The sequence below is a fragment of the Dipodomys merriami genome, unplaced genomic scaffold (assembly GCF_024711535.1).
Source record: "Dipodomys merriami isolate MVZ:Mamm:240054 unplaced genomic scaffold, mDipMer1.0.p SCAF_6, whole genome shotgun sequence".
Lineage (NCBI taxonomy): Eukaryota > Metazoa > Chordata > Mammalia > Rodentia > Heteromyidae > Dipodomys > Dipodomys merriami.
Window position 1 is genome coordinate 25991824 of NW_027206179.1, and position 24427 is coordinate 26016250.

General features: G+C 34.0%; 1 protein-coding gene across 2 annotated transcripts in view; it reads right to left on the bottom strand.

Annotated features, from left to right (window-relative positions):
* The window catches only part of Gpc5 (glypican 5), a 1051553-nt gene that overhangs the window by 532836 nt on the left and 494290 nt on the right, over positions 1-24427 (bottom strand). For both annotated transcript variants that reach the window (XM_070002745.1, XM_070002746.1), the window contains exon 7: positions 13766-13925. In XM_070002745.1, the coding sequence (XP_069858846.1) occupies positions 13766-13925 (160 nt within the window). The remainder of the gene's footprint in view (positions 1-13765; positions 13926-24427) is intronic.

Here is a 24427-nt window from a genome sequence, read left to right on the forward strand (position 1 = left end):
AACTAAGGATTAATTTTGACAGGATAATTCTTGATGATGAAACAGATTGCATGTCATTAGAAGCTAATAATACTGTTCCAAATACTATCATGTTGTCCATATTATTAGCAAGTATAGTTCAATTAAAATAATTGCTTTTTCTCTAAAAATATTCTGGATCTATTAGAGAGAAACTATAAAGTTATAGAGAAAAGCAATGAAAGTGCGTCTCACTTGTTTCAGGATTGTTTAATAACAATGTTAAACTGCTGGATTGGAAAAAATTAGTTTTAGACATGTTGGACATTTGGGGTCTCAATGGAAATAACAGTGAGCAAAACTTTTCAGGCACCTTGTAGAACAGTAACAAGTAAGTAACAGGGAGAGCGATCTTCTCAGAAGGCTCTTTCTCAGAAAATAAATTCAAGGTGACATGTCAGTTAAATGAAAGGTGCATAGATGAACGAGGGAGACATAAAACTTACTATGACCATAAAGCATGAGAAAACTTTCACGTATGCCAACCTATCCTCCCTCCTTTTTTTCCCTTATTTTATCCCATAGACCTCTTTAAACATTGATTATACCTCTCTGATCTTACAAAGCGGAATTTAAAGTTTCATCGCTGAGTTCACTGAAAAGGTTATGTTTTGTTTGCTGTTTTCAATACTGTGAACTATCACATCGTTTAAAAATCCTTTGGAAGTTTCATCTTGGAACCCTTACTATAATGATCCATACATTATGTGATTTCTATGGTCTGATTCCTAATTATCACCTTCATGTATCCTAGGCTAATCACATAACCCAATTTGATCCCAATGTTCAAAACTGTAAATGTATTTCCAGATCTACCCACAAATTAAAAATTATTGTTATTCCTTTTCCCATTGGTTGATCCATCCATCCATAAACCAACAATCTACTTAAACATATATGTATGCAGTTTTCCATCTTTTCAATATTTTTAAAGCAGTGAGATATATCTTAATGTGGGAAGTACTACAATTTTATTAGTAATACACAAAATTCAAAATGTATTATAAAGCAAAAGAAATGTCACTTAAATTTTGATAAATAAATCCTACATTGGACATCTTTGGGAGCCATGACAATGGAATTCTCAAACTGCACAAGAGAAATCTCTTGGGAAACAATATCCTGGTAAAACCAGTGAGACAGAGGACAAGTGTTAGAATGGGATCTTTTTACCTCAAATTTCCCAAGAGAACTTCTTTGTGCCACTAGTTGGAGGATTTCACAAATACTAAAATATTCAATGTTTACAGTATTCCATGTGCAAACATTTTAGGCATTCAAAATTTATCTTCATACATTAACAATAAAGATTTTTTGAGGTATTTTATTCATGTACTACTAATTACATGGGTGAAAAGGTGAACGAGAAAGTGAGACCATTTTTAGGAGTTCTTGGTCCCTGAGAAAACAAAGAGCAAATACAGAATCTAATTGCTCATGGCAATTATGTCATGACAACCTGTCAGATTAGTAGATGAGGGAGGGCAGGCCCACTTAAAAGCAGTAGAGAAAGCACCATGGGACCAAAAATTAAGGTTGGCTTTCAGGTCAACAACACATTGTGCCTGTGTTACTGTGATGTGCTTAGAACTGCTAGCTGTAGATTTATTCTTACTATTGAAATATAAACATTTTGTTAGCAGAAAACTGATCAGCTCCATGATCTGAATATTGACTTCGCATAATGGAAGTATGTGATTTATGAGTTGGCTTATTATACATAGCATTCTACAATTTTACATAGTTCTGTAAGAATGCTCTGCTTTCTCTAATTACCACATTTCTATTTCTGCTTCCTATTCCTCTCTCTTTAGTGAATGCTTCCTAATGATAATACAACTAATGACTATTCTTTCCAGTGAGAGATTGTAGTTCTTTTTTGAGAAGTCTTTTCATATTCTCCAGGCTTACATGTTAAGATTTGCTTGTCCCTAGTAAATATCCTCATACTGAACTCTGATTATTCAGCTTCACTTTTCAGAAACAGAAATTTTCATGGTGCCTAGCATAAAATAAATATCAAGAACATGTTTGTTGATAAATGCATGAGTGAATGAACAATGTGCGAATAAGAGGTTAACTTCTAATAAAATAAAATTATAGGCTTAGGACCACAAAGAAGACTGCAGATTAAATTCAGAGTAGAGAATTCATATGAAATTAGTGTCACTTTATTCCCTTCAGAGTTCTACAATGTGATATAGATTTCAGAAAGAAATGAAGATTTCACAGAATATACTTATAATGCTGAAGGGCTACTAATAATTACTCTGAAAAATCGTGATATAAAAATTATATTCTTTTTACAAATGTAAACTCAGAGAACTGGAATTTATTTAACATGTTACTTAATAGGTCAACATAATTATTTATGTGCTATGGAATAGGCTTATAAGTAAATTAAAGGAAGTCAAACATAATAAAAAGCTATTATATAATAAAAACTTTAAGTATCTCCATCAAAATTAAGGTATTACACATGAATCTAGAAAATTACACTTTAAGCTCAGTGTTTTGCATATTTGTTTAACAATTATCACTTAATAATTACTTTTGGCTATTTAATTTACACTCAAAATAGCACATTAAGCTAATATAAAAAATGTTCTCCACCAGGTGAAATATGAAAATTAATCGTATAATTCACAAACACTCATAACTGTTGAAGCAAACTATCCTTATCAAATTCACCCTATATTCTAACTCATACTTGGTTTTGACACATAAATATTTATATTATTTTACTTTCTGGATAATATTATTGACTAAAATTAATGTCAATGTTTTAACTCACTAGACAAGCTGTTTTATAATGCTAGTTAAGATGTACCTTAGAGACATGTAGATTGTATTCATATCTATTTGTGCATTTCATAACTCATTCAGTATATGTTTGGAGCATTATTGTAAGGACTATAAGGCAGTTGTTCTCACACTTTGTTGTAAATAACTATGGTTTAGTATACTTCTTAAACATGAGTTTCTAAGTTCTTACACAGAAATATTTAGTATTTTAGCACACAATTGTATGATCTTCATTTTAAGTAAATATAAAGTTAATTCTCTGTATATATGTTGGGGGGGGCGGGGAATGCTGAAGCGTGAAATCAGAGCCTCACAGTCTCCTTTAGCTTTTATTTTTATTTATTTATTTATTTATTTATTTATTTGTTTGTTTATTTATTTTATTTTTTGGGTCCGGTTGTGGTGCCTGAACTCTGGGCCTGGGCACTGTCCCTCAGCTCTTCAGCTCAAGGCTAGCGCTCTACCACTTGAGCTACAGCGCCACTTCTGGGTTTTTTCCTTTTGTTTATATGGTACTGAGGAATTGAACCCAGGGCCTCAGGCATGCAAGGGAAGCGCTCTACCGAACCCAGGGCCTCAGGCATGCAAGGCAAGCACTCTACCACTGAGCCAACTTCCCAGGCCCGCTTTTCTTTATTTTTTTAAAAATCAAGGCTCACATTCTACCACTTGAATCACACTTCCATGTTGGTCTTTTTGCTAGTAAATTAGAGATAAGATTCCCACATACTTTCGCTGCTTGGGCTGGCTGCAACCTCCTATCCTCAAATCTCAGCCTTCTATATAGCTAGGATTGTGGGGTGAGTCACCAGCACCTAGCTGCGATATCAAGTAGGTTACATACACCATCATAAAAATATCTAGAAATAAAAAAAAGACTAGAAGGCTTTCCCTCAAAGGTGTCTCAACCCATTAAGGCTGTTACAACTCATACTCATAATTGAGGCTTGAAGTTTGTGTGGCAATGAAGTAACACTTAAAAAATAATATGTTGCCTCATAAATATGTTGAAGAAGTACTTGACTATATCATACAGGGTTAACTCATATATTTGAGGTGTAAGAGAAATGTGAATTAGGAAGAGTTTAGGAAACAGATTGGAAATCTACTTTCAATATCAAAGAATATTTCATACCTTCTACCTTCTTTCTGTTTGCTTTGTATTTGTTTGTGAATTAATTACCCTGCTTCAATCTTTCCCAGCTCTGTGTGGTTGTTTCTGTGAAAGATCAACAGTCTCAGCAGCAATCAGCCTTCAGAGAGACAATTTTACACACTAGTCCCATTGACTGTGCTTGGCACAAAGCCATATTAAATCAAAGACTCAGTTGGTAACGGGACTAATTCCTCAGGGTACTTCTCACCCAGAAGACAGCTATTTCCCCTTTCTCTTTGTGCAATATCTCCAAGCATGAATGAATTATTTCATCTCATTTTCTGCATGATTATTTTCTTCTGTAATTTGGGAGGCAATGCGAGAACAGCTGTTGGATAGCATCACAGTAGACTATACATCTACAGAAAGTTGAAGTAGTTTGATACTTCTAAAAGCAAGCAAGAAGTCAGATGGTAATTATGCTTTGATTCTATTAACCCCAGATGTATCCTGTATCTGAAAAGCACATTAAGATAGATAGATAGATAGATAGATAGATAGATAGATAGATAGATAGATAGATAGATAGATAGAGATATTAAAGGGTCAAGTAAAATTTAAAAATACAATCTTGAGGAATAAAGTTATTAGAAATTCATGGGAATCATCATCATTCCCAGGGCAGAAGTCCTTAGGTTCCCTATCTGATAGAATAAGCAGAATCCAGGGACTTACAAGAGGAGCCTATATTGTGGGATGGACAATGACATATAGCCCTTTCTGAATAATGTCCAGAACTCTAGGAAACACACATTGATGTTATAGAACAGCAAGGAGTCAAAGTTACCTAGTAGAAGTAAGTTCCATGAGTCTAGCACACACCTTATTATGAAAGCTCTGTCTTCACTAAATTTGATGCTGGTATAATTTGTGGAGGGGAAGGGAAAAAACAAATTGTTTAACTAGGAGATGTACACGACGCTGTTGAAAAACGAACTTTACAACTTTGGCTGGGGGGGTGGGGCTGGAATGGGAAGGGATGGGGAGGGGAAACAAAGGAGGAGGCAACAATGATAAGAAATGTACTCATTACCTTGCTCGTGTAATTGTAACCCCTCTGTAAGGTATTTTCACAATTAAAAAAAAAAAAGCTAAATGTGTCCAGAGGCTCAAAATGATCTTTTGCTCTCTTGGATACATTGGCAAGACAACTACAAACACAAAGGAAGTACTTTCCCTTTCTTTTCAGGCTTTAAAGATCATCCATGGGCAATAAAGTTAGTAGTATATTATCTTGCAAAAGAATTTGGGAAATATAATTTATAGACTTAGTTATGAAACTCGGTTGAAGAGTTTGGAAATTTTAGAGTTCATAATTATAATTCACAGAAATGTCAGCTTGGATTACTAAAAGAAGGGTAAATAAGCATCATGAAATCTATAAAAACATTCTGATATGTACATATGTGTCTTAAGAAAGAACAAGTTAGAACAACCTACCACCTATTTCATTGAGAAAATTAAATTTTGCCAAATGTATTTTTTTGTCATCAGAAGAATTCATATTTGTGGTCTGAAGTAACAAGGTTATTGCTTAACAGTTCATAAGTTTCCAATGCTCAACTGACCTCTTTTTAGACATCTGACTCCTTGCCTAATATTACATGATATCTTAAGTCCCTTGTTTGGGCAAAGACCTAGACCATGAGTTTAACTAGTATTTCAAGAGGAGTGCAGCAATGGTTAATACAGAGCATATAGACCAGCATGGTATTGTAATTGCAGTTTAGGGAAATAAATTATACAGCTAAACCAAGATCCTAAGATCCTGGCAGTGGAATAGGAAAGGGACTTGAAAAGGGCAAGGAAATAGGCAAGAAATAACATCATTAAGAGAAATTAGCAGTTGAGGCAACGGTCCTGGCTCTGTGGACAGTGATGAAAACAGAGGTTCCTTAGGATATCTACTGAGTTTGGGGGTCCACCACATATTTCGATTATTTGTTGTTATTATTGGTTGTGGGGCTTGAACTCAGGGCCTGGACACTCATTCTGAACTTCTTATGCTAAAGGCTAACCTTAGATCACTTTGAGACACAGTGTAACACTGTTTTTCAGGTGGTTAATTGGAGGTGAGAGTTTTATGGATTTTTGTGCCCTGGCTGGCTTCCAGCTTCAATTCTCAAATCTCAGCCTCCTGAGTACATAGGATTATAGGTGTGGCCAAAGATGTTTTATACCAGTATTGACTGTTCAAAAGGATATTCATTAAGAGCAAATGGAATAAAGAAGTGGTTGTATGTGTTTATCAGTTATATTTGATTTATACATAAGGTTCAAAACTGGAAAAAAGTGATATGTGCTTAAAGGAATTACATATTGATAGTTTAAAATGTGAGTTTTGGAGCATTTGTGATTATAGTACATTCTCTGTGAAGTCAATCACGTTCACAGAAGGACATACATTCATATTAAAATACATTACTTGGTGGAGGAATAAGAAGACATTTATTTTATTCTTCTTAAACTGTATGTAACTATATTCTAGCTGTGAGCCATGAAGCTCTTCAACTTTAACAACATCTCTACTTCTGAATTTTTGCTGATTAATTGGAGATAATAATCTCCTTGATTATTATCTGACTTCAAACTGTGATTCTTGAATCTCAGCCTCTTGTGTAGATAGGTTTGCTAGTATTAGTCATTGGCACTTGTAAGGATATCCATATTTTATCCAGAGGGTTTGTTTTTCACAATAGGTGGAGTAAGATGGGTATTCCATAGTGCTATGAATCCTACATGGTTTATAAGCTGCCATTATCTAGGTTTTTCAGGCAATAGAGGAACCAGGCAGGTAGTAAGTTATTTTCTTCCTTTCCTCTTTTTTTTTATTAATTTTATTTTATTGTAAAGATGCTGCACAAAGGGAGGTAGCAAGTTATTTGTACAAGATTTTTCTTAATTTTTTGTGCACATTTATTCTCTTAACCCATTCACTATTCTGCTCGTAAATAACTGTGCAGTCAAACAAAACACACTGAGCAATGTTTAATTTCTCTTTAACTTCCAAATTAAATGCAAATTCTTTCCTCAAGTATTGAAAGTCCATTGCAGTTTTTCCCCTCATTTTTAGACTTCCAGTAATTCCTTTCAAGCAATATTATGAGTTTTCTCCTTTGGAAATACAGCCATTGCTTTGTTTGTGATGTTTCATCCTCTTAGGACGCGTCTCCTCCCTGCTGTCAGTTGCTGAAAGCAGGTCAGAAGTCCCGTCTCTCAAATGTCACTTTCTCATAAATATTGCAGCCAAATATTTGTTTGCTTCCAGGTTTGTACCTCATCTGTCTCCTCCATGAAGTATTTTATGATTTCCCCATTTGGATAGTCTCTTTCTTTTCTCTGTGTGCACACAAACCTTTCATTTATTATGGCTGGCACTAAGTGTGCCGTGGGGCATTGTGCAAAATTTTCCTTCAGTATTTATCACAAACAGGAAGAGCTGATACACAGGGAACATATCTGCTGAGACATCCAATGTATTGTTTCAAAGTGGAAGTCTCCTTGTGGTCAGTGGGAGCTTATCATACATGGACACACACACACACATACACACACACACACACACACACACACACACACACACACATATATATGAGATATATGTATATATATTATAGATATATATATAATCTCAGCAATTTCTTGTCTATTGTAACTGGATGATGTAGAATATGGGTTTGATTCTGGTGGTGTTAAGTGCTATGTAGCCTTAGTTAAACCATGATAACTTTTATCTACTGGTATTTTCTTTAATTTTAAATTCTTACTTCTTCTGTTGATCATAGCATCACATTTAGCATTGTGTGCTTTATTTTCTTTCATCTTATGTGATATAAGTTCACTTATGAAATATTGCAGAAGAGTTGTTTAATCTGATTTACATGCTAGGAATGTTCCTTAAAGTTTAATTAATAAGTCTTTCCTCTTTTTCTCATCAATTTAACATCAATCTAAGCAATGAAAACCATTACTTACACATTCGTGGACATACCTTTTGTGTAACTTTTATTACTGAAATCTGTGAATGCAATACATAACTTTGAAAGATGATGGAAGATGATTTTATATGATCCATTAGGCATCCATATCCTATTACATAGCACCATGTTAACAAAGTAGCAAGCAGCTAGAATGAGTCTCAATTATTTATTAAGCAAAATAGAAATGTATAGTCACAATAATATTCATAGTGATCACACATTAATTAAAATATATTTAGTTTAGACATGTATTTCACTTTTCTTCAGTATAATTTTCATCATACATTAAAGTCATTGAGTTATTTCAAATATTTATATGTTTGAACACTGAACAAGATCATGAAGAAATTATTGTATTTTTTATGGCTTTTATCTTGCAGTTTTATCCTTTAGTGTTAGGTGCTTGTAATATGAAGATCAATGTTCAAAGATGATTCGAGATTACATGCATTGTTAACATGTTCATGGTCTTTTAAATCTAAATAAACCTAAATAACGATTTCTTTTCTATAAAAATATTAAGTAAACACAAAATGAGCAACTTACTTATTTTTGCTACATTTTCTTCACTTTATAATAACTAATAAATGAGCTATTTTAATACTTTGCAAAATAAGATGAATGCATAGTAATTTAAATTGCTCATGCTTTAGAAAGAATGCATAAACTTGTATTTTCTCCTTTATTTGGTGCTGTGAAATCAAATCCTCAGCTACATCCCCATTTCTACATTTTTAAATTTCCAGTCTTACATATTTATAACTTCATAAATTATTATATTGAAACATAATTATGTATTTCACATGTAATTCCCAATCAAATTTTTTTCTCTTGGTCATAGTATGGCAGAATATAATAGCAAGACCTGAGCACTGTTTACATGATAGCCTGTTTCAAAGGCTTTCTTGAGAATTTTAGGGTTGCTGTCAATTGGTCTGGAATAAGTTTCAAGATGCAAAATTTAGGTTGTTAATTTCTTCATTTCCTGTTGTGGTAGTATATGCCACATACATATCTCTCTCACTCTGGGGAAGTATTGCAGAGTCTCTCTGAGTCCTTTAATGTGGAGGAGTTTCATATGAAAACTCATCAATGTGCATAGTATGCTTGAAACAAATGTACCCCCTCTATTACTGTCTCTTAAACTTTTTCCTGTTCTTCTATAAACAATAATTTATGGATTTTAACTATAATCTCTATACATATGTGATTTACTTCCATTCTCTTTAGCCCCCAATACCTACCCTTTACCCCTATCCAACACATAGTCTCAGTATAGATGTTTGAAACTATTTCTATGGTATTTGTACCTTATATGATGTTTATATTGGAAAGAGGAAATAAAATTTCAACTAGACAATGGAAAATTACATGAAATAATTTATATATTATGAATAAATGCATATTTTTATAGTTGAGGAGATGAAAAGTTGTACTTTTAGAGCTCATGCTAATAATGTCCATGCATAAATGATTTTGAACTACAGATAATGTATGGTCAAAGTAGCTATGCAGAAACATGTTCAATCAGGCTACATTACTGCATTACTAAATAAATCAGGACTCTTAGTTCTGCAGTACCAAACAAAGGATCTTTTTTTTTCACTGTGTACATGAAACACAATACTCTTTTTCAAAGTCATCCTTTTAGATTCATCTACTACAGGTTGATATAAGGTTTCTAATTGAGAAATCCAAAGCAAAGTACAAACAATTGCTCTGTTCATTTCTGATTAACTAAAAATTACATCTAGATCAAAGAACTTCTATTTTCAACATTAAGAAGCCTATTTCCTGAGATAGCCCCTTTGGAAATGCTTTATAAACTCAATGGTATTGCTAGAGCAAGAATACCTCATCATTGTTGTTACCATGACTAAGAACACTAACAAGAGATAGCTGTAAATAGAATTGATAAAAAGGTAAAGAACCAAAAACTGATTTTCTTGAATATGAATATTTAGAATTTGGTATGATGATGTAACACTTGTAAAGAGCAAAAATGGCAGCATATGAAACATTCATTTTTGATTTAAAAAAACGTTGTCTAGATGTGTTGGCATCTGTTCAGGAGGGCTTAGGCACCAGAGTTACCTTGGCTGATGGAATGGATCCATCCATTTGAACTCTTTTCATGACTGATCTCACTAGGACAAACCTCAATACCACACAATACCACCTAGACATTCATGTCATTTACAAGGTTTTTGATAAAACACTTTAAAAGCTGCTCACCATGCTACACGATATAGTACTGGTACATACAGTAAATTCAAAGATAAATAAAAAGAAAAGAGTTTGATGATGTCAAGATGATTTAGACTTAAAATTGCCCTACTTTTTAATGTCTGGTATTAGAACCAACTTAGGATCAAACATGTTTTGCCTGAGATTATTACTGTGAACCACCTTGTCAAATTGAATACTTTATGGACAACATTTTTTTTTATTTTTTAAAACAGAAATGTGGAATCTTCAACTCCTACTTGCTCCATTTCTGGAGTGGGGAGCAGGAAATCACCTGTCTTGTTCCTTCTCTTCTGTTTCTTTCTGTGTAACCTGTTTTTCTAAAATAAATATTTGCAGAAACTTTAAAACTTAAAAGCAGAGGAATTGTGATTTAAAATATATTACCACACAAGAATTGTATACCAGTGTATTAACTTTAAAAAGGTGGATTCAAGGGAGATCTCAAATAGTGTAATTCCTTAATTCCAAAATCAAAGTTCAGCAAAATAATCACCAGGAAGTGGGTATTGGGAAGGGGTGGGGTGGGGACAAGGAGAAAGGGGTAGACAGACAAAGAGAGGGGAAATACAGACAAGAATCTACTATATAACCTACAAAATTAAGAAAGTTGAGGGAAGAAAGGGGGGTACCAATAAAAATGCTGATGGGGTGACATTGATCAAGGTATATTGTATTCATTAACTGCTTTATTAATTGGCAATTCCTTTGTACAACTACTTAATGATAATAATGATAATGATAATGTGTATAAAGGCTTAGAATAGTTTCTGCCACTGATACCTTAATGTACTGGTTAAACATTTTAAGGAAAAAAATGAAAAGAATTGTAAGCAACACTACACAGATTTTTGAAACTAAACAGGGAGTGATTTTCTTACAGCCTTTCCTTAGAAGCTCTCTGATTCACTTATTTAGTATTTTAAGCTATTGGGATTTAGAGACATTAGAAGTACAGTCAAAATGTTGAAGAGGCATTGATTTCAGTGATATTAAGTTTGATCTGCTTGCCTAGAAGAAAACTTGTGGTTTCCCATTGGAGTACGTAAACGTCCTCACACTTTTCTACCGTGAAAGGAGCCAGGTGTCAGTTGGTGTGGGTAGGGATGGCAAAAACGAAGATTAAATGCCATGTCAATCCTACAATTCCAGGTTATTAGTGAAATAGCTAACAATGAATGGAAGAGTCAGATTTTAAGTGCAATAAAAATATAGAAAATATTTCTATATTATCAGAAATTTGAAACCATTCCACTGTAACAGGAAAATTATTTTGAGTGAAAATTATATAGCCTAGATGGTTTTTTCAAAAGAGACATATAACAACACTTATAACTGTCTTCAAATACGATTAGGAATAGAGCTAATTTCAAGATCTTAACACAAGCAACATCCTAGTAAAGTTTTCAGGACTACAGTACTTTTAGATTATTAAGATGATCCAAAACTATTTGTTGTTTTACAAATGATGTTTTATAAAAATAGAAATGTGACTTGTACTTTGCTACTTTCATTATCTTTTATTTCAGCATTCTATGGACAGTGGTTTCCTAACCACTTATTAAAAATGGAAAGACAATAGCTATCAATCATTAGAAACTCAATCCAGTTATAGTAGATACTTGCTTGTACCATAATTGTCCATTTAAGCAGTAAGTTGAACCAAGGTTTTGAAGTAAAAAAACCATTTTCACCTCCTTGATACTTAGATTTGTGAGAAAACACTAGCTGAATATGATTCACTGGTTCATTTTCTTTCATGAAACAAACCAAGGGCTAACAAGTTTTTGAGTTTAAAATAAAGTTAAGAAGGAGAAAAACTGATAATATAGCCTACTAAACAGACATACACATCTATATGTACACACATACACACATATACCAGATTAATTTTATGTCAATCTGTCTTCCCTGGCAATAACTATAATATCTTAAAATCTTGCTAGCCTTTAAACCTAAATAGAAATATAATAACTATTTAGCATTACATAGAAAATAAGAGTTTGAATTAAATGTTATTCTAATAAATAAAGTATCCTAATTTTCACTGTTTTGGTGAACATGTTGCTTTTCATTCTTTTTTCTTTTTTGTCCACATACCCAGAAAAAGCAAGATCGAGATAATGAAACTGTTAAACTGCATTAAGACTGCTTAGAAGAACACATATTCTTATCTCTGCTAGTAAAAAGTGAAGATAGTTAATTTGCAGTAGAATCATTGAAGCTTTTAATCCATTGCTGTTTAAGCATGCTGACTCTTACAGGTTTACCTTCAGTATTAAATTAAAATTACTATTATGTCTATCAGGAAAACAAATTTCTTTATGTTAATTGTCTTCCATAATCTTCCACATTTTGCATTTCTATTAGTCTTAGCTCCTTTAATCAACCAATGTGGCTAATAAAACTAGAAACTGAAGAAACAAAAGTCTGATGCTTGAAGCATTTGAGTGTCCTTAAATTACTACTATAGAGAAATTCAAAGCAGAGTTTTACTTTTACCAGTAGACCAAATGTGCTATTAGGTGATTTAGATACAGGTCAATCTTCAAGAAAAGCTGTCATGTCCAGATAACTTTAGCTTTGTTTTTGGTAGGATAAGAATTAAATGAATAGTTGAAAGCCAGCTTCTCTGGGTACGTTAACTACATTAGCGTTTATATTTATCTCTCAGTTGATTACTTTGGTCTTTTGTGCAAATGAACAAACACGTGTACAAAAAATGCAAAGTGGTGGATCTATAGTCTTTCCCTTGGTGACAACTTGGAAAAGAAAACCATTTGGAACCTTTTGTTTTTCTTTCTGTAATTGGGAATTTATATCTTTTATAGCAGTGACCTAACCAGTAATACCAGAGATAATTTCAAATCTATATGCTTCAAGTAAATGTTTGGTGAGATTTTTCTTTCAAGAAAGTAAGTGCATAAGAATTAAATTCTAGTAGTTTTGATCACTGATTAATTACATTTTCATTTATGGTACAGCGGTGTGAACAAAGAACCCCACTTGTTAGCTCTTACTATATGAAGCATAAACCAAGCATTAATTTATTTTAGCTACTTTTTCAGATGAGCTGTCACATTTTTGTTGTCCAAGTTTGACGTAGACCGTGGTCCTCCTATCTGTGCTCCCCAAAGAGCTAGATCACCACACCCACCCTGCTACAATGTGACTCTAATGCAGAGTAAAAGCATCTAGAGTGGCATCATACTGCTTTAAACATTGTGCAACTTGATTATTTAATATTGAGGCTTCTAGTTTCACATTATCAATATCCAGTTATTATCCATCCATGTTCTAAGAAGCATGCTACTTAAAGATTTTGTAATCCTCAGAATGGCAATCATACATTAGTTTTGCCCAGAAAAAAAATGCCCATTAACTAAAAATAAAGAATTCCCACACACACACACACACTCCACATAAATGTTTTGAATAACTAAAAGCAAGCTTCTTTTAATTTCCAGTTCCTCTTGCCTACTTCTGAATTGATAATCCTCAATTCTTAGCATTGGTCATAATCATGCTTAAAGGTATCTCAAAGTGGTCGCTCACTCACAGTTTGTGATTTGCAGCGTTCTCTTGACCTCGCCGCTCCCTGAGCCCCCACAGCCGTCCTCGTCATCACAGTCACCGCTGATCTGCTCAACTGTGCCACCTCCGCTGCCCAGGTGAAGAACTTCCCACTTGTCAGGTCTGGGTGATCGACCCTGTAACAACTAGAGGTACACACACACACACACACACACACACACACACACACACACACACACACACACACACACACACACACACACACAAAGTAATTATTAACAGCAAATTCAAACTTCAAACTTCAAAATTCAAACTGCTCTGTGTCATACAGCTTTGGTAGAAATTAGAATGATTCTCTGTCGTGGTATCACAGTTTTGGTGTAGATACCTTACCAAATCAAATGGCCAGATATCTATCTACATCTATCTACATTCTCTCTCTCTCTCTCTCTCTCTCTCTCTCTCTCTCTCTCTCTCTCTCTCTCTCTCTCTCTCTCTCTCTCTCTCTCTCTCTCTCTCTCTCTCTCTCTCTCTCTCTCTCTCTCTCTCTCTCTCTCTCTCTCCACTAAAATGTGATAAATAATGGGCTCAGTCTCCTATCAAGGAAGATCTACCATCTGCCTGTTGACTTTGTGATGGGCTTGAAATGACTGGGAAGCAAACAAAGCAGGCCATCTTGCTTGTGGGTAGTCTGGCTAAGGAATCTGTTGTCTCTGAATTTAAAAAAAATGTGTCAGTATGTAAAACCAAATCTCAATCTACAAGAAGTTCAACTGAGCATATTAAATTCCTTTGCAACCTACACTCCCCACATTCCTAAAGAGAAGTAAAGTACTGTCCTTCTAGAAAAAATGTCAGCAAAATAATGAACTTCAAACATAGTTTCCTTTACTTTTTTATAGATAAAATATATGGAACCATGTATAATGTCTCAGAATTCAACCTTGGGACAAAAAAAATTATGCCCTATTTCCATTTATTTCTTCAAGTCATTAAGAAATTTAAAATAACTCCTTGATCTTGGCTGTCAAGAATTCCATTCATCTATATGAACTAAGTAATAGAATAGCCACTTTCCCTACAGCATAAAGGGCTGGTAATAGTTTTTGAATAATATTGTAAATGTCTGAACTTCTTTCTAAAAAGGTGATATAAGGAATAATAGAAACTTTACTTAAAGCGAAGATTGAGAAAAGTAATCTAATATGTGCTGTTTACTTCCCTAAGGCAGTGTTGGGGAAAATGTGACCAGAGGTACTGCTGTAGTGTGAATGATATGTACCTCTGTTGTCTGCTTAGTCAATATTTAAATTATCACAGTGTTTTGTGAAAAGTTGATAATGGTGACTTCTGTGATTTTTTTCCCAAAATTTACTGTCATTTCACAGATCATAGTTAAATATATAATCCAATAACAGCATTTCATATTGAAGAACATAGATGGAAACAATCTCAGTACATCTAAGATAAATGTACTTATATAAAGAATTATTCTATCAATCACCTAGACTTTGCAATTCCTAAGTTTCAAAATTATAGTTGTTTAAAGGGATTATTTTCTAACAGAAAAGTAATGTTAGAAAACCTGACAATAAATTCTTATTTTTGTTTGCTAGAATTTCTCAAAAAATATGTTAGCATACATTTTCTCTTCCTTTTTTGTTTTTGGATACTGGGGTTACACAAGCCCTTGCAATTGCTCAGCTTGTTTCCTTGGCTGGTGCTCTACCACTTGAGCCATACTTCCAGACCTGTTTTATTTCTGGTTATTTCAAAGATGAAGTTTTGTAGACTTTTCATCTAGGATATGATCTTCTGACCAACTACTGATCTCAGCCTCCTAAGTGTCTTGGATCATAGGCATGATGCACTAGTACCTTACTAGTATGCTAAATTTAAAAAGAAAGCTTCTTTCAAGATAAAATGAATTTGCTAGACCTTATGGCAACACCAAAACATGCTGTGTTTTTGTTATTGTCTGGACAGGAGGGCAGGGCTTTTGCAGTGAAGCAACACAGATCAGAGATGTGAAAAAATCATATAAAGAATAAAATCTAAAAAAATAGGGTGAGGCCAACTGGTTTCATTTTTTACCCTTTATCATTTGTTATTAAGAATTATGAAATCTGGTGTGTATTTAGTACCCTCACAAAGGACTTGGACTCTGGACTCCAACATGCTTTGATATGAATCCTAATTCTGACAAACATTAGCCATGAGATGTTGAGAAATTTCTTTGAATAACTTGGCTTCCTCATTTAAAATAAATACAATGATTTATGTGTACCACTGTTTATAGTGAGAAGAAAAAAAAAACTGTGTGAAGGACTTTACATTTATTTTCCACTATATTACAGATGAATACATTTTGAGTAGTATTATCTACTTTGTAATCAATTCTACTGCGATATCATTTAAACATTCAAAGCACATTAATTGGAACAATTATTAGATAAAGAATTCACCTACAATACTTGCGATAACATTTTTGAAGTACTATCTAAGAAGTACAAATGTCACATTTGGTAAATTTGCTCCCTTTTTTCACCCTGATATTCTTTACCAACATTTTCTTACACAGCTTTTTTCCCCTTTAATTCCCTAAGATTTTTCCAGGATTCTACTGGGATTTAGGCCAGAGCACGGATGGAATCCCTTGGATAACAGGAGCACTGTATAAATCACCAGGACCCAACCCAAAGAACTGGGACTCAAAAAGGCAAACAGAAAGAGAGTCCATGTAAAACAACACTTATCATTTTGAGAAATGGGTGTTTGTTGAATGTAATTGAAGATATTATCTGTCATAGAATTTTTTATTTATAGTGATTGGAAAAATAATATTAAAATACATGTAATGATTTCTGTATTTTTTATTACTTTATTGGCACTCTAAAAAACATCTAAGGCAAACTGAACACAAACTTAAAAGAACAAATTATATAAAATAACATTTTAGCTTAATTTTAATTATGAGCAGAACTGGATATTGTACCATGGGACTTTCCACTCTACCCCTTACCCACTCAGACTGTGAATACAATGCCATTTTATAGGTACTCCTTTATAAAGCAACTACAAATTTCAAATGTAACAAATGATCTTGGGTTTACCAAAAGTAAGATCTCTGGGGTGGATTAAAATAATCACTTGATTTCTTTAAAAGAAAAAAATTCCCTGGCTGCTACAGATTCAGACACTGGAAACAGAGTTTAAAGAAAGCTAGATAACACTATTGCAGTACTGGATATAAGCTGGGGTCTTGTCAAAGCCCATCTGGTGGGCTTTGGGATTGAGCTAGTTGTGGCCTCTGGGACCCAAGAATGGAATGAGCAGCTTTACTCCTCAAGGAGTTGCAGACTTCAGTCCTTATTCTGAGTGTTGTCCATAGCCTAAATGGATGTGTTAGTGATTTTCTCTCAGGATCTCCAAATTCAGTTAAGTGCAACTGACCACTTACTTTTCCCCTGACCAATGTGTCTGTGGAACTGGCAAATGGATGTTATTTTGAGCTACTAAATGTGTGGTCATTTGCCATGCCAAAAGTGAAAAGTATTATGTTCTTTAATCACTAATCACACACTTCTTGTCTGATGTTCTTGATTCTCTATATCACATTCCTCAGAACAAGAGTATCCAAAAAGGTGGTACATTGAAAAAGGTGTTACCAAGTTCTGCATATTTTTCACTTTTCTCTACTTCTTTATATTTCTGTTTTCCACATCTCTGAGCAAGAGATATAATGCAGTGTTTTTTATGATCAACTAATCCAACTATGTGTCATTTGATCCGTGATTCCAGTACCTCCAATGACCTCATCTTCTTCTGATAGAAAGGAATAGGAACTTAATGTAGAGTTCCCTCTCCTGCACATGGTAGGTCTGCTAAATTTTATTTTATCAAAAAATTCATTTTGCATTATTTCTATGTTTGCAACTACATGCTAACTACATATTCACTTTCATTCTCTTTCTCAAAGTAGTAACAATCATCACTTGTTAAAATTCTAATGAACTTCTAGTCAGCAAAATCAATGGGCATTACAATAAAATCTTTATTCATTTTCTCCCTTTTTTGACTAACCTAACTACAGCTAACTGAATCTAGCTAATCTAATTGAAACATGTTTCAGTTAGAAGTATAATGCATCTATTATTAGTGCCTTTAAGGGAACTCCTCCAAACAGATTGGGCTCTCATCTGAATGCTACATTTTTGCTTGAAACTTCATCCCTCATTGTGCCCATCTGTTCCCATCTAGGCATCAGATAAAGGTGAAGAAGACTCTTCTCCCTTTCTATCTAGCAATGACACTATTTATCTCACTATTCACATATCATCATAACTTCTCTTGCCACTTCACTCATTGCAGTAGCATTAGTCTCTCTTACCTGCAGCCACCACATGAGATTTTCCAAATCATCTTCTTTTTCATGTTATCTGCCCTAATGTTCTTGGAAACACTTTACTATCAAGCTCATTGTTTCCCATTATATGTGTGCAAGGGACAATTATCAGTCCAGAAAGGTTAGTGGGAGAATAGGATACAAACAACTTACTAGAGGCATATCATATCTCTTTCTTAATTTGTTTCAAACAACAACTTCATGAATAATCTCACACAAAGCAATCCTGTCTACGTGGGAATCACCTCATATTTTCCAAACTGATGTAACTGAATTGCCTGTCAACACACAATGATAAACTTATAGAAGTGAGGTCCTAATGTTCAAAAGTGGCCAGACACTCAAGCTCCCATATAATAGATTTTATTACCTCTTCAGTCCCCAAAGTTTGCCACAAGCCAGTTCATATATTCTCAGAGAAATAACGTGATTTTTCTCAGAATTGCCTTATTGTCTCTTCACTTCCAATTGTTGTTTCCCGACCATACAGAACACATCTTTTCCTCTCCTTTTTTTTTTGTCAGTCGTGGTGCTGAACTCTGGGCCTGGGCACTGTCTCTGAGCTTGTCAGTTCAAGTCTAGTGCTCTACCACTTTGAGCCACAGCACCACTTCTGGTTTTCTGGTGGTTGATTAGAGATAAGAGTCTCACGGACTTTCCTGCTTAGACTGGCTTCAAAACACAATCAATTTCCTGAGTAGCTAAGATTATAGGTGTAAGCCACCAGCACTTGGCCTCCTCTTCCATTTTGTACTTAATTTTTTAAGTTCAAACATAAATAGGTTATTTTCCATCTGACACATATGTCTATGGGACACAGTACCATTCATTGGCACACTGAATCAGCATTTATGAGTATACATCAGATCTTTATGACAAATAGTAAGCTCTTCAGACATGAAACTAACATTTAATTTACTATATACCATTCTCCATGATGACTACAGTATGTATTATAAGATAGATTTTAAATAGTGATTTTTTGATTGATTGGAAATATTTTATTGTGCATATTCTGTCTTTCATGCCATCTATATCTCATAAAGTGTTTTCACTTTATTGGAATTATCAGAGGCCATCATGTTCTATAATGATTTTGGATTTATCCTTACTGACTGCTAGACTGGTTAACTTTATTAATTAAAAATTTTTGATTGATACTCTGGAAAGGAGTATGGAGGTTCCTCAAAATAGTAAACATAGGGCTTCCCTGTAACCCAGCAATTCTAATTCTGTATATTTATCTGAGAGTACACCAGGCCACACTAAAGCTGCCAGCACAACCATGTTCATTGCAGCATTATTTGCCATAGCCAAGATATGGAATCAACCCAGATGCCCTCAGTGGAAAAATGGATCAAGAAAAATGACCCAGCAATCCCACTTGAGCACATTTACCCAAATGATCTAAAACAAGGCCATAATAAAGCTACCAAAACAACTATGTTTGTCGCAGCATTATTCACCATAGCTAAGATATGGAACCAACCCAGGTGCTCCTCAGTAGATGAATGGATCAAGAAAATGTGGTATATGTATACAATGGAATTCTATGCTTCCATCAGAAAGAATGACACCACCTCATTTGCTAGGAAATGGAAAGACTTGAAAAAAGTGAAGTAAGTGAAGTAAGTCAGACCCAAAGAAATATAGGTCCCATGGTTTCCCTCATTTGCAATAATTAGTATATGTCTAGGATAATTTTATCAGATAAATAGAAAAGCTCAAAAGCTATGTACATATGACCATATAAGATGATGCTAAGCTGGGTGCCGGTGGCTCACACCTGTAATCCTAGCTACTCAGGAGGCTGAGAGCTGAGGATCATGGTTCAAAGACAGCCAGGGCAGGAAAGACCCTGAAACTCCTATCTCCAATAAACCACCAGAAAACTGGAAGTGGCACTGAAGCTCAAGTGGTAGTGCACTCGCCTTGAGCTGAATGCTGAGGGACAGTGCCCAGAGTTCAAGCCCTGCAACCAAAAAAAATAAGATGATGCTAAGCAAAATGAACCCCAAGATATGGACACAAGTGGTCTGCTTAGTTGTTGTTTTTAATGTACTAGGTGATTTTTTTAATTTCCTTTGTATGTTCTTCCCTGTATGGCCTATCCCCTGTTGTCACTGTGCTTGATTTTAGTACTCTGCATCTTGTATATACATTTATCTAATTTGGGGTGGGGAAGGGGAATAACAAAACACTGAAACAAGGAAACAGATGACCCATTACAACAATGATACTCACAAGACATGATATAGGAAATGAACTTTACAACTTTGGGGTAGGGGGGAGTGAGTGAGGTAGGAGGGTAGGAATAGTACTAGAACAACAAAGGAGGAAGTAACAATGCTGGACAATAAATGTACTCATTACCTTACTCATGTAACTAACCCCTCTGTATAGCATCTTTACCAAAAAAAAATAAAATTAAAAAAAACAAAATGTGACATATATACAATGAAATTCTATGCTTCCATCAGAAAGAATGATATTGCCTCATTTATAAGGAAGTAGAAAGACTTGGAAAAAATTATAATAAGTGAAGTAAGTCAGACCCAAGGAAACATAGGTTGCATGATTTCCTTCATTTGGGGCAATTAGAATGTGCATATAAATTTACAATTAAACACAATGGGTGATAAAAACAATTACACTGGACATGATAAAATAAACCAGACTCTAAACATTCATGCAGTGAGATCACAGAAGGATATTCTTAGGAGAGGATCACAAAGGCTCAATACCTGTGTGTATATGATCATATAAAATGGTTTTTATCTAAATGAACTCCAAGAAAGAGAAACAAGGGTTTTTTGGTTGTTATTTTACTTTTTATGGGTTTTTGTTTTGTTTTATTTTTCCCCTTTGTCACTGTTTTTCACTTCTGTACTTTTTGTCTTGTATATAAGTTTATCTGATTTGGGGAGAGTAACAGGGCATACAGAAATCGTTGGGAAAAGGTGAATTATGCAGCTATGATACTCACTAGACACTGTGTTGAAAATGAACTATACAACTTGTGGGGAAGAGGATCAGGAGTGAAAAAACTGGAAGAAAACAGGGGAAGAGGTGAAACTAGTCAAAAAGGAATTTACTCATTACCTGATTTATGTAACTGTCACCACTCTTTACATCACCTTTACAATTAAAAAAAGAAGGAAAAGAATTTGGTTGAGAATATAGTATATAACTGGAATTTTGAAAGATAAATATCGATATCAGAAAAATACTGTCTTTATTCTAAAAGAGTATTCGGTATGTACTTTATATCAAAGATGACATTCTAAAGATCAATATTCAACAAGACATAGATCAAATAAATTAAATAATATGAAAATCAGGAAAATGGAGAAATAGTCCAAAAGTTTAGTTAGTGACCATGCTAAATAACATTTCTCCATGTTTTTTAATAAGGAATACTTTAAAACATCCTTACTTCTGAGAAACTAGAAAATTCTAACAAGTTATTTGAACGAATATTTGACGTATCATGCAAAAAGTATTTCCAAAACATATTTCTGTTTATTATCCTAGTTACTGTTAACTGGAAATAAAAGGGAGGTTTCAATTGTCTGTTTGTTTATTTATTATTTTATTAGTGTATGTCATTTGTATAAAGGGTTTCCATTATGTTAATTCCATACGTGAACATAATTCTCTCCAAAAAAAATAATCCCCTGGGCTGGGAAGGTGGCTCAGTGGTACAGTGCTTGCCTTGCATGCATGAGGCCCTGGGTTCAATTCCTCAGCACCACATAAGCAAAAAGAAAAAAGCCGGAAGTGGTGCTGTGGTTCAAGTGGTAGAGTGCTAGCCTTGAGCTGAAGAGTTGAGGGACAGCACCCAGGCCCAGAGTTCAGGCCCCACGACCGGACCCCCCCCCCAAAAAAAATCATCCCCTCTTCTTCCTCCCTTTTTCTTCCTCCCTTTTCCACACAGTGTTTGGTGAGTTTTCCTATGCTCTGTTCAATATCCATATATCCAAAATAATACCTACTGTGAAGAATGTTCTTTGAGCTTGTAAGAAGAATGTGAACTCTGACACTCTTAGGCAGAATATTATGTAGATATCCATTAAGTCCATATGATCTACAGTTTTGCTTAATTCTAAACTTTTATTATTGATTTTCTGCCTAAATGGTATTTTAGTGAACCATTAAAGCTACCCATTAGTACTGTGTTGAGGTCCAGTTGTGTTCATATATCTGGTAGTTTTTGCTCCATAAAAGTGCCTATGCATTTGTATGTCTTCCTACTATATTTCCCCTTTATTAAAATGATATAATGCCTTTGTGCTTTCAAATCTTGGTTTGAAGTTTGCCTTGTCATATATGAGTACAGCTATTCCTTCTGGCATTCAGGTTCCATTTGCTGAGAAATTATTTTTCCATTCTTTTATTCTAAGCCTATGTTTGTCTTTGTCAGTGAGATGGATTTATAGTAGCTAATAAATATTCAAACCTTGTATTTTTTAATCCAATCTGCCTGTCTGTGTCTTTTGATAGGAAAATTGAGGCCATTAACATTCAGAGTTATTGTTGGAAGTTATGTATTAATTCCTGCAATTTTCATGGTGTTGTAGTGATTGATTCTTCCTTATTCCTCTTTTGCTTCTCTACTCATTTGGTGAATTTGTTCTTTCCCCAGTGGTGGTTTAGTGGTCATAAATTGCATTAGTTTTTGTTTATTATGGAAAATTTTAATTTTTCCTTATATTAGAAATGACAATTTTGCTGGATACAGTAATTTCGGATAATAGTTATTTTCTTCAAGGGCATGAAATTTCATGGCCTTCGTGCACTGAAAGCAGAGATGGGAAAAATCATCTTGCAGGTCCTGTAATGCCTACAAAATCATTTAGTATGTGATAGAAGAGACATATGTGCTTCTCATATGCTTCTTGTTGGCTGCCTATGGTGACTTCTGGTCTAGATAATTTTATATGTTATAAAACACAAATGTCTCTTTTCAGGAATGAAAAAGTTCCTCACCCCTATCTTATAATTAGTACTGAGAAATCTTATCTTATTCTGATAGATTTTTCTTTATAAGTGATTTGGCATTTCTGTCTTGTAGTTTTCAATATTATTTCCATGTTTTGTATGCCTAATGTTTTAACTATAATATGATATGACAAGAATCATAACCGGCCTCATCTATTTGGAGTCTTACAAGAAAGTCTTCTGTATTTGGTGAGTATCTACTTTTCAAGATTTGGGAAGATTTTTGGAATTATTTTATTAAATATGTTCTTCCCTGCCTTTATTTTACATCTCTTCTTCTATGCCCATTCTTCAAGTTTTATCTTTTCAACACCTTAGAGGCCATACATTTTCTATTTATAATTGTTTAATGTTTTACTCCATGTTCATTTGCATATCCTAGCATATCTCCCATATCTTCAAGATTTGATATTCTGTTGGCAATTTGATTAGGTCTGGTAAAGATGTTTTCAACTGTGTTTTTTTAAATTGACTTACTGTGTTTAAATTTCCAGAATTAAAATTTGTTATTTTTTAACAAAATGTATATCTTTATTGAATCTCTCTTACACATCTTACACTCTCTTCTTTAATTCATTCAGAATTTTAAGACAAACTGACTGTAATCTACAAGCTCCAATTGTTCCTTTCTGCACTGCTTTTGCTATAGAAACTTCACTTCTTTCCTTTTTACCCTTTAAGTGAATATGTAAACAAGTATTTTATTATACATATTAAATAGGAAAATTTTACAAAAATGATTTTCACACAAAGTCTGTTTGCTTTTCCTAGAGTAGAAATGGAGTTGAAATTCGTGTTCTATAGAGGACATCAAATGATTATCTGCATTCCTATTATTTCCCAAGGTAGCATTCTTCCCTTCCTGCAAACTCTCAAATATATCTTGCTTTTAACTTTCCTTTCTCAGTAGGCTCCATTATCCTGGGAAAGCAGTACCCCACCTTAGTCTTAAAAACTTTGGAGAAATAGACATATTTTTCATGCAAAAGGAGACTTGCGAATAGATTTGTAACAAAACCAAGATTTTTTGAGTGTGTTCATTTAATAGAACAAGAACAAGTAATGTAAATCTATAGAATGACAATGCAATTTCTGTTTGTGACACATGGGAAGTTGTCACATTCTCATGCCATGTACTTTGACAAATCTCTTCATCTTTGCCACATATATAAATAAAGCCATAAAGCATATAAGTTCTTTTTTAAACTTAAGATCCAAAATAAATTTGATATTATTTCCCCAAATTATACTGTCTTCATCTGAAAAATAGGATAAGAATAT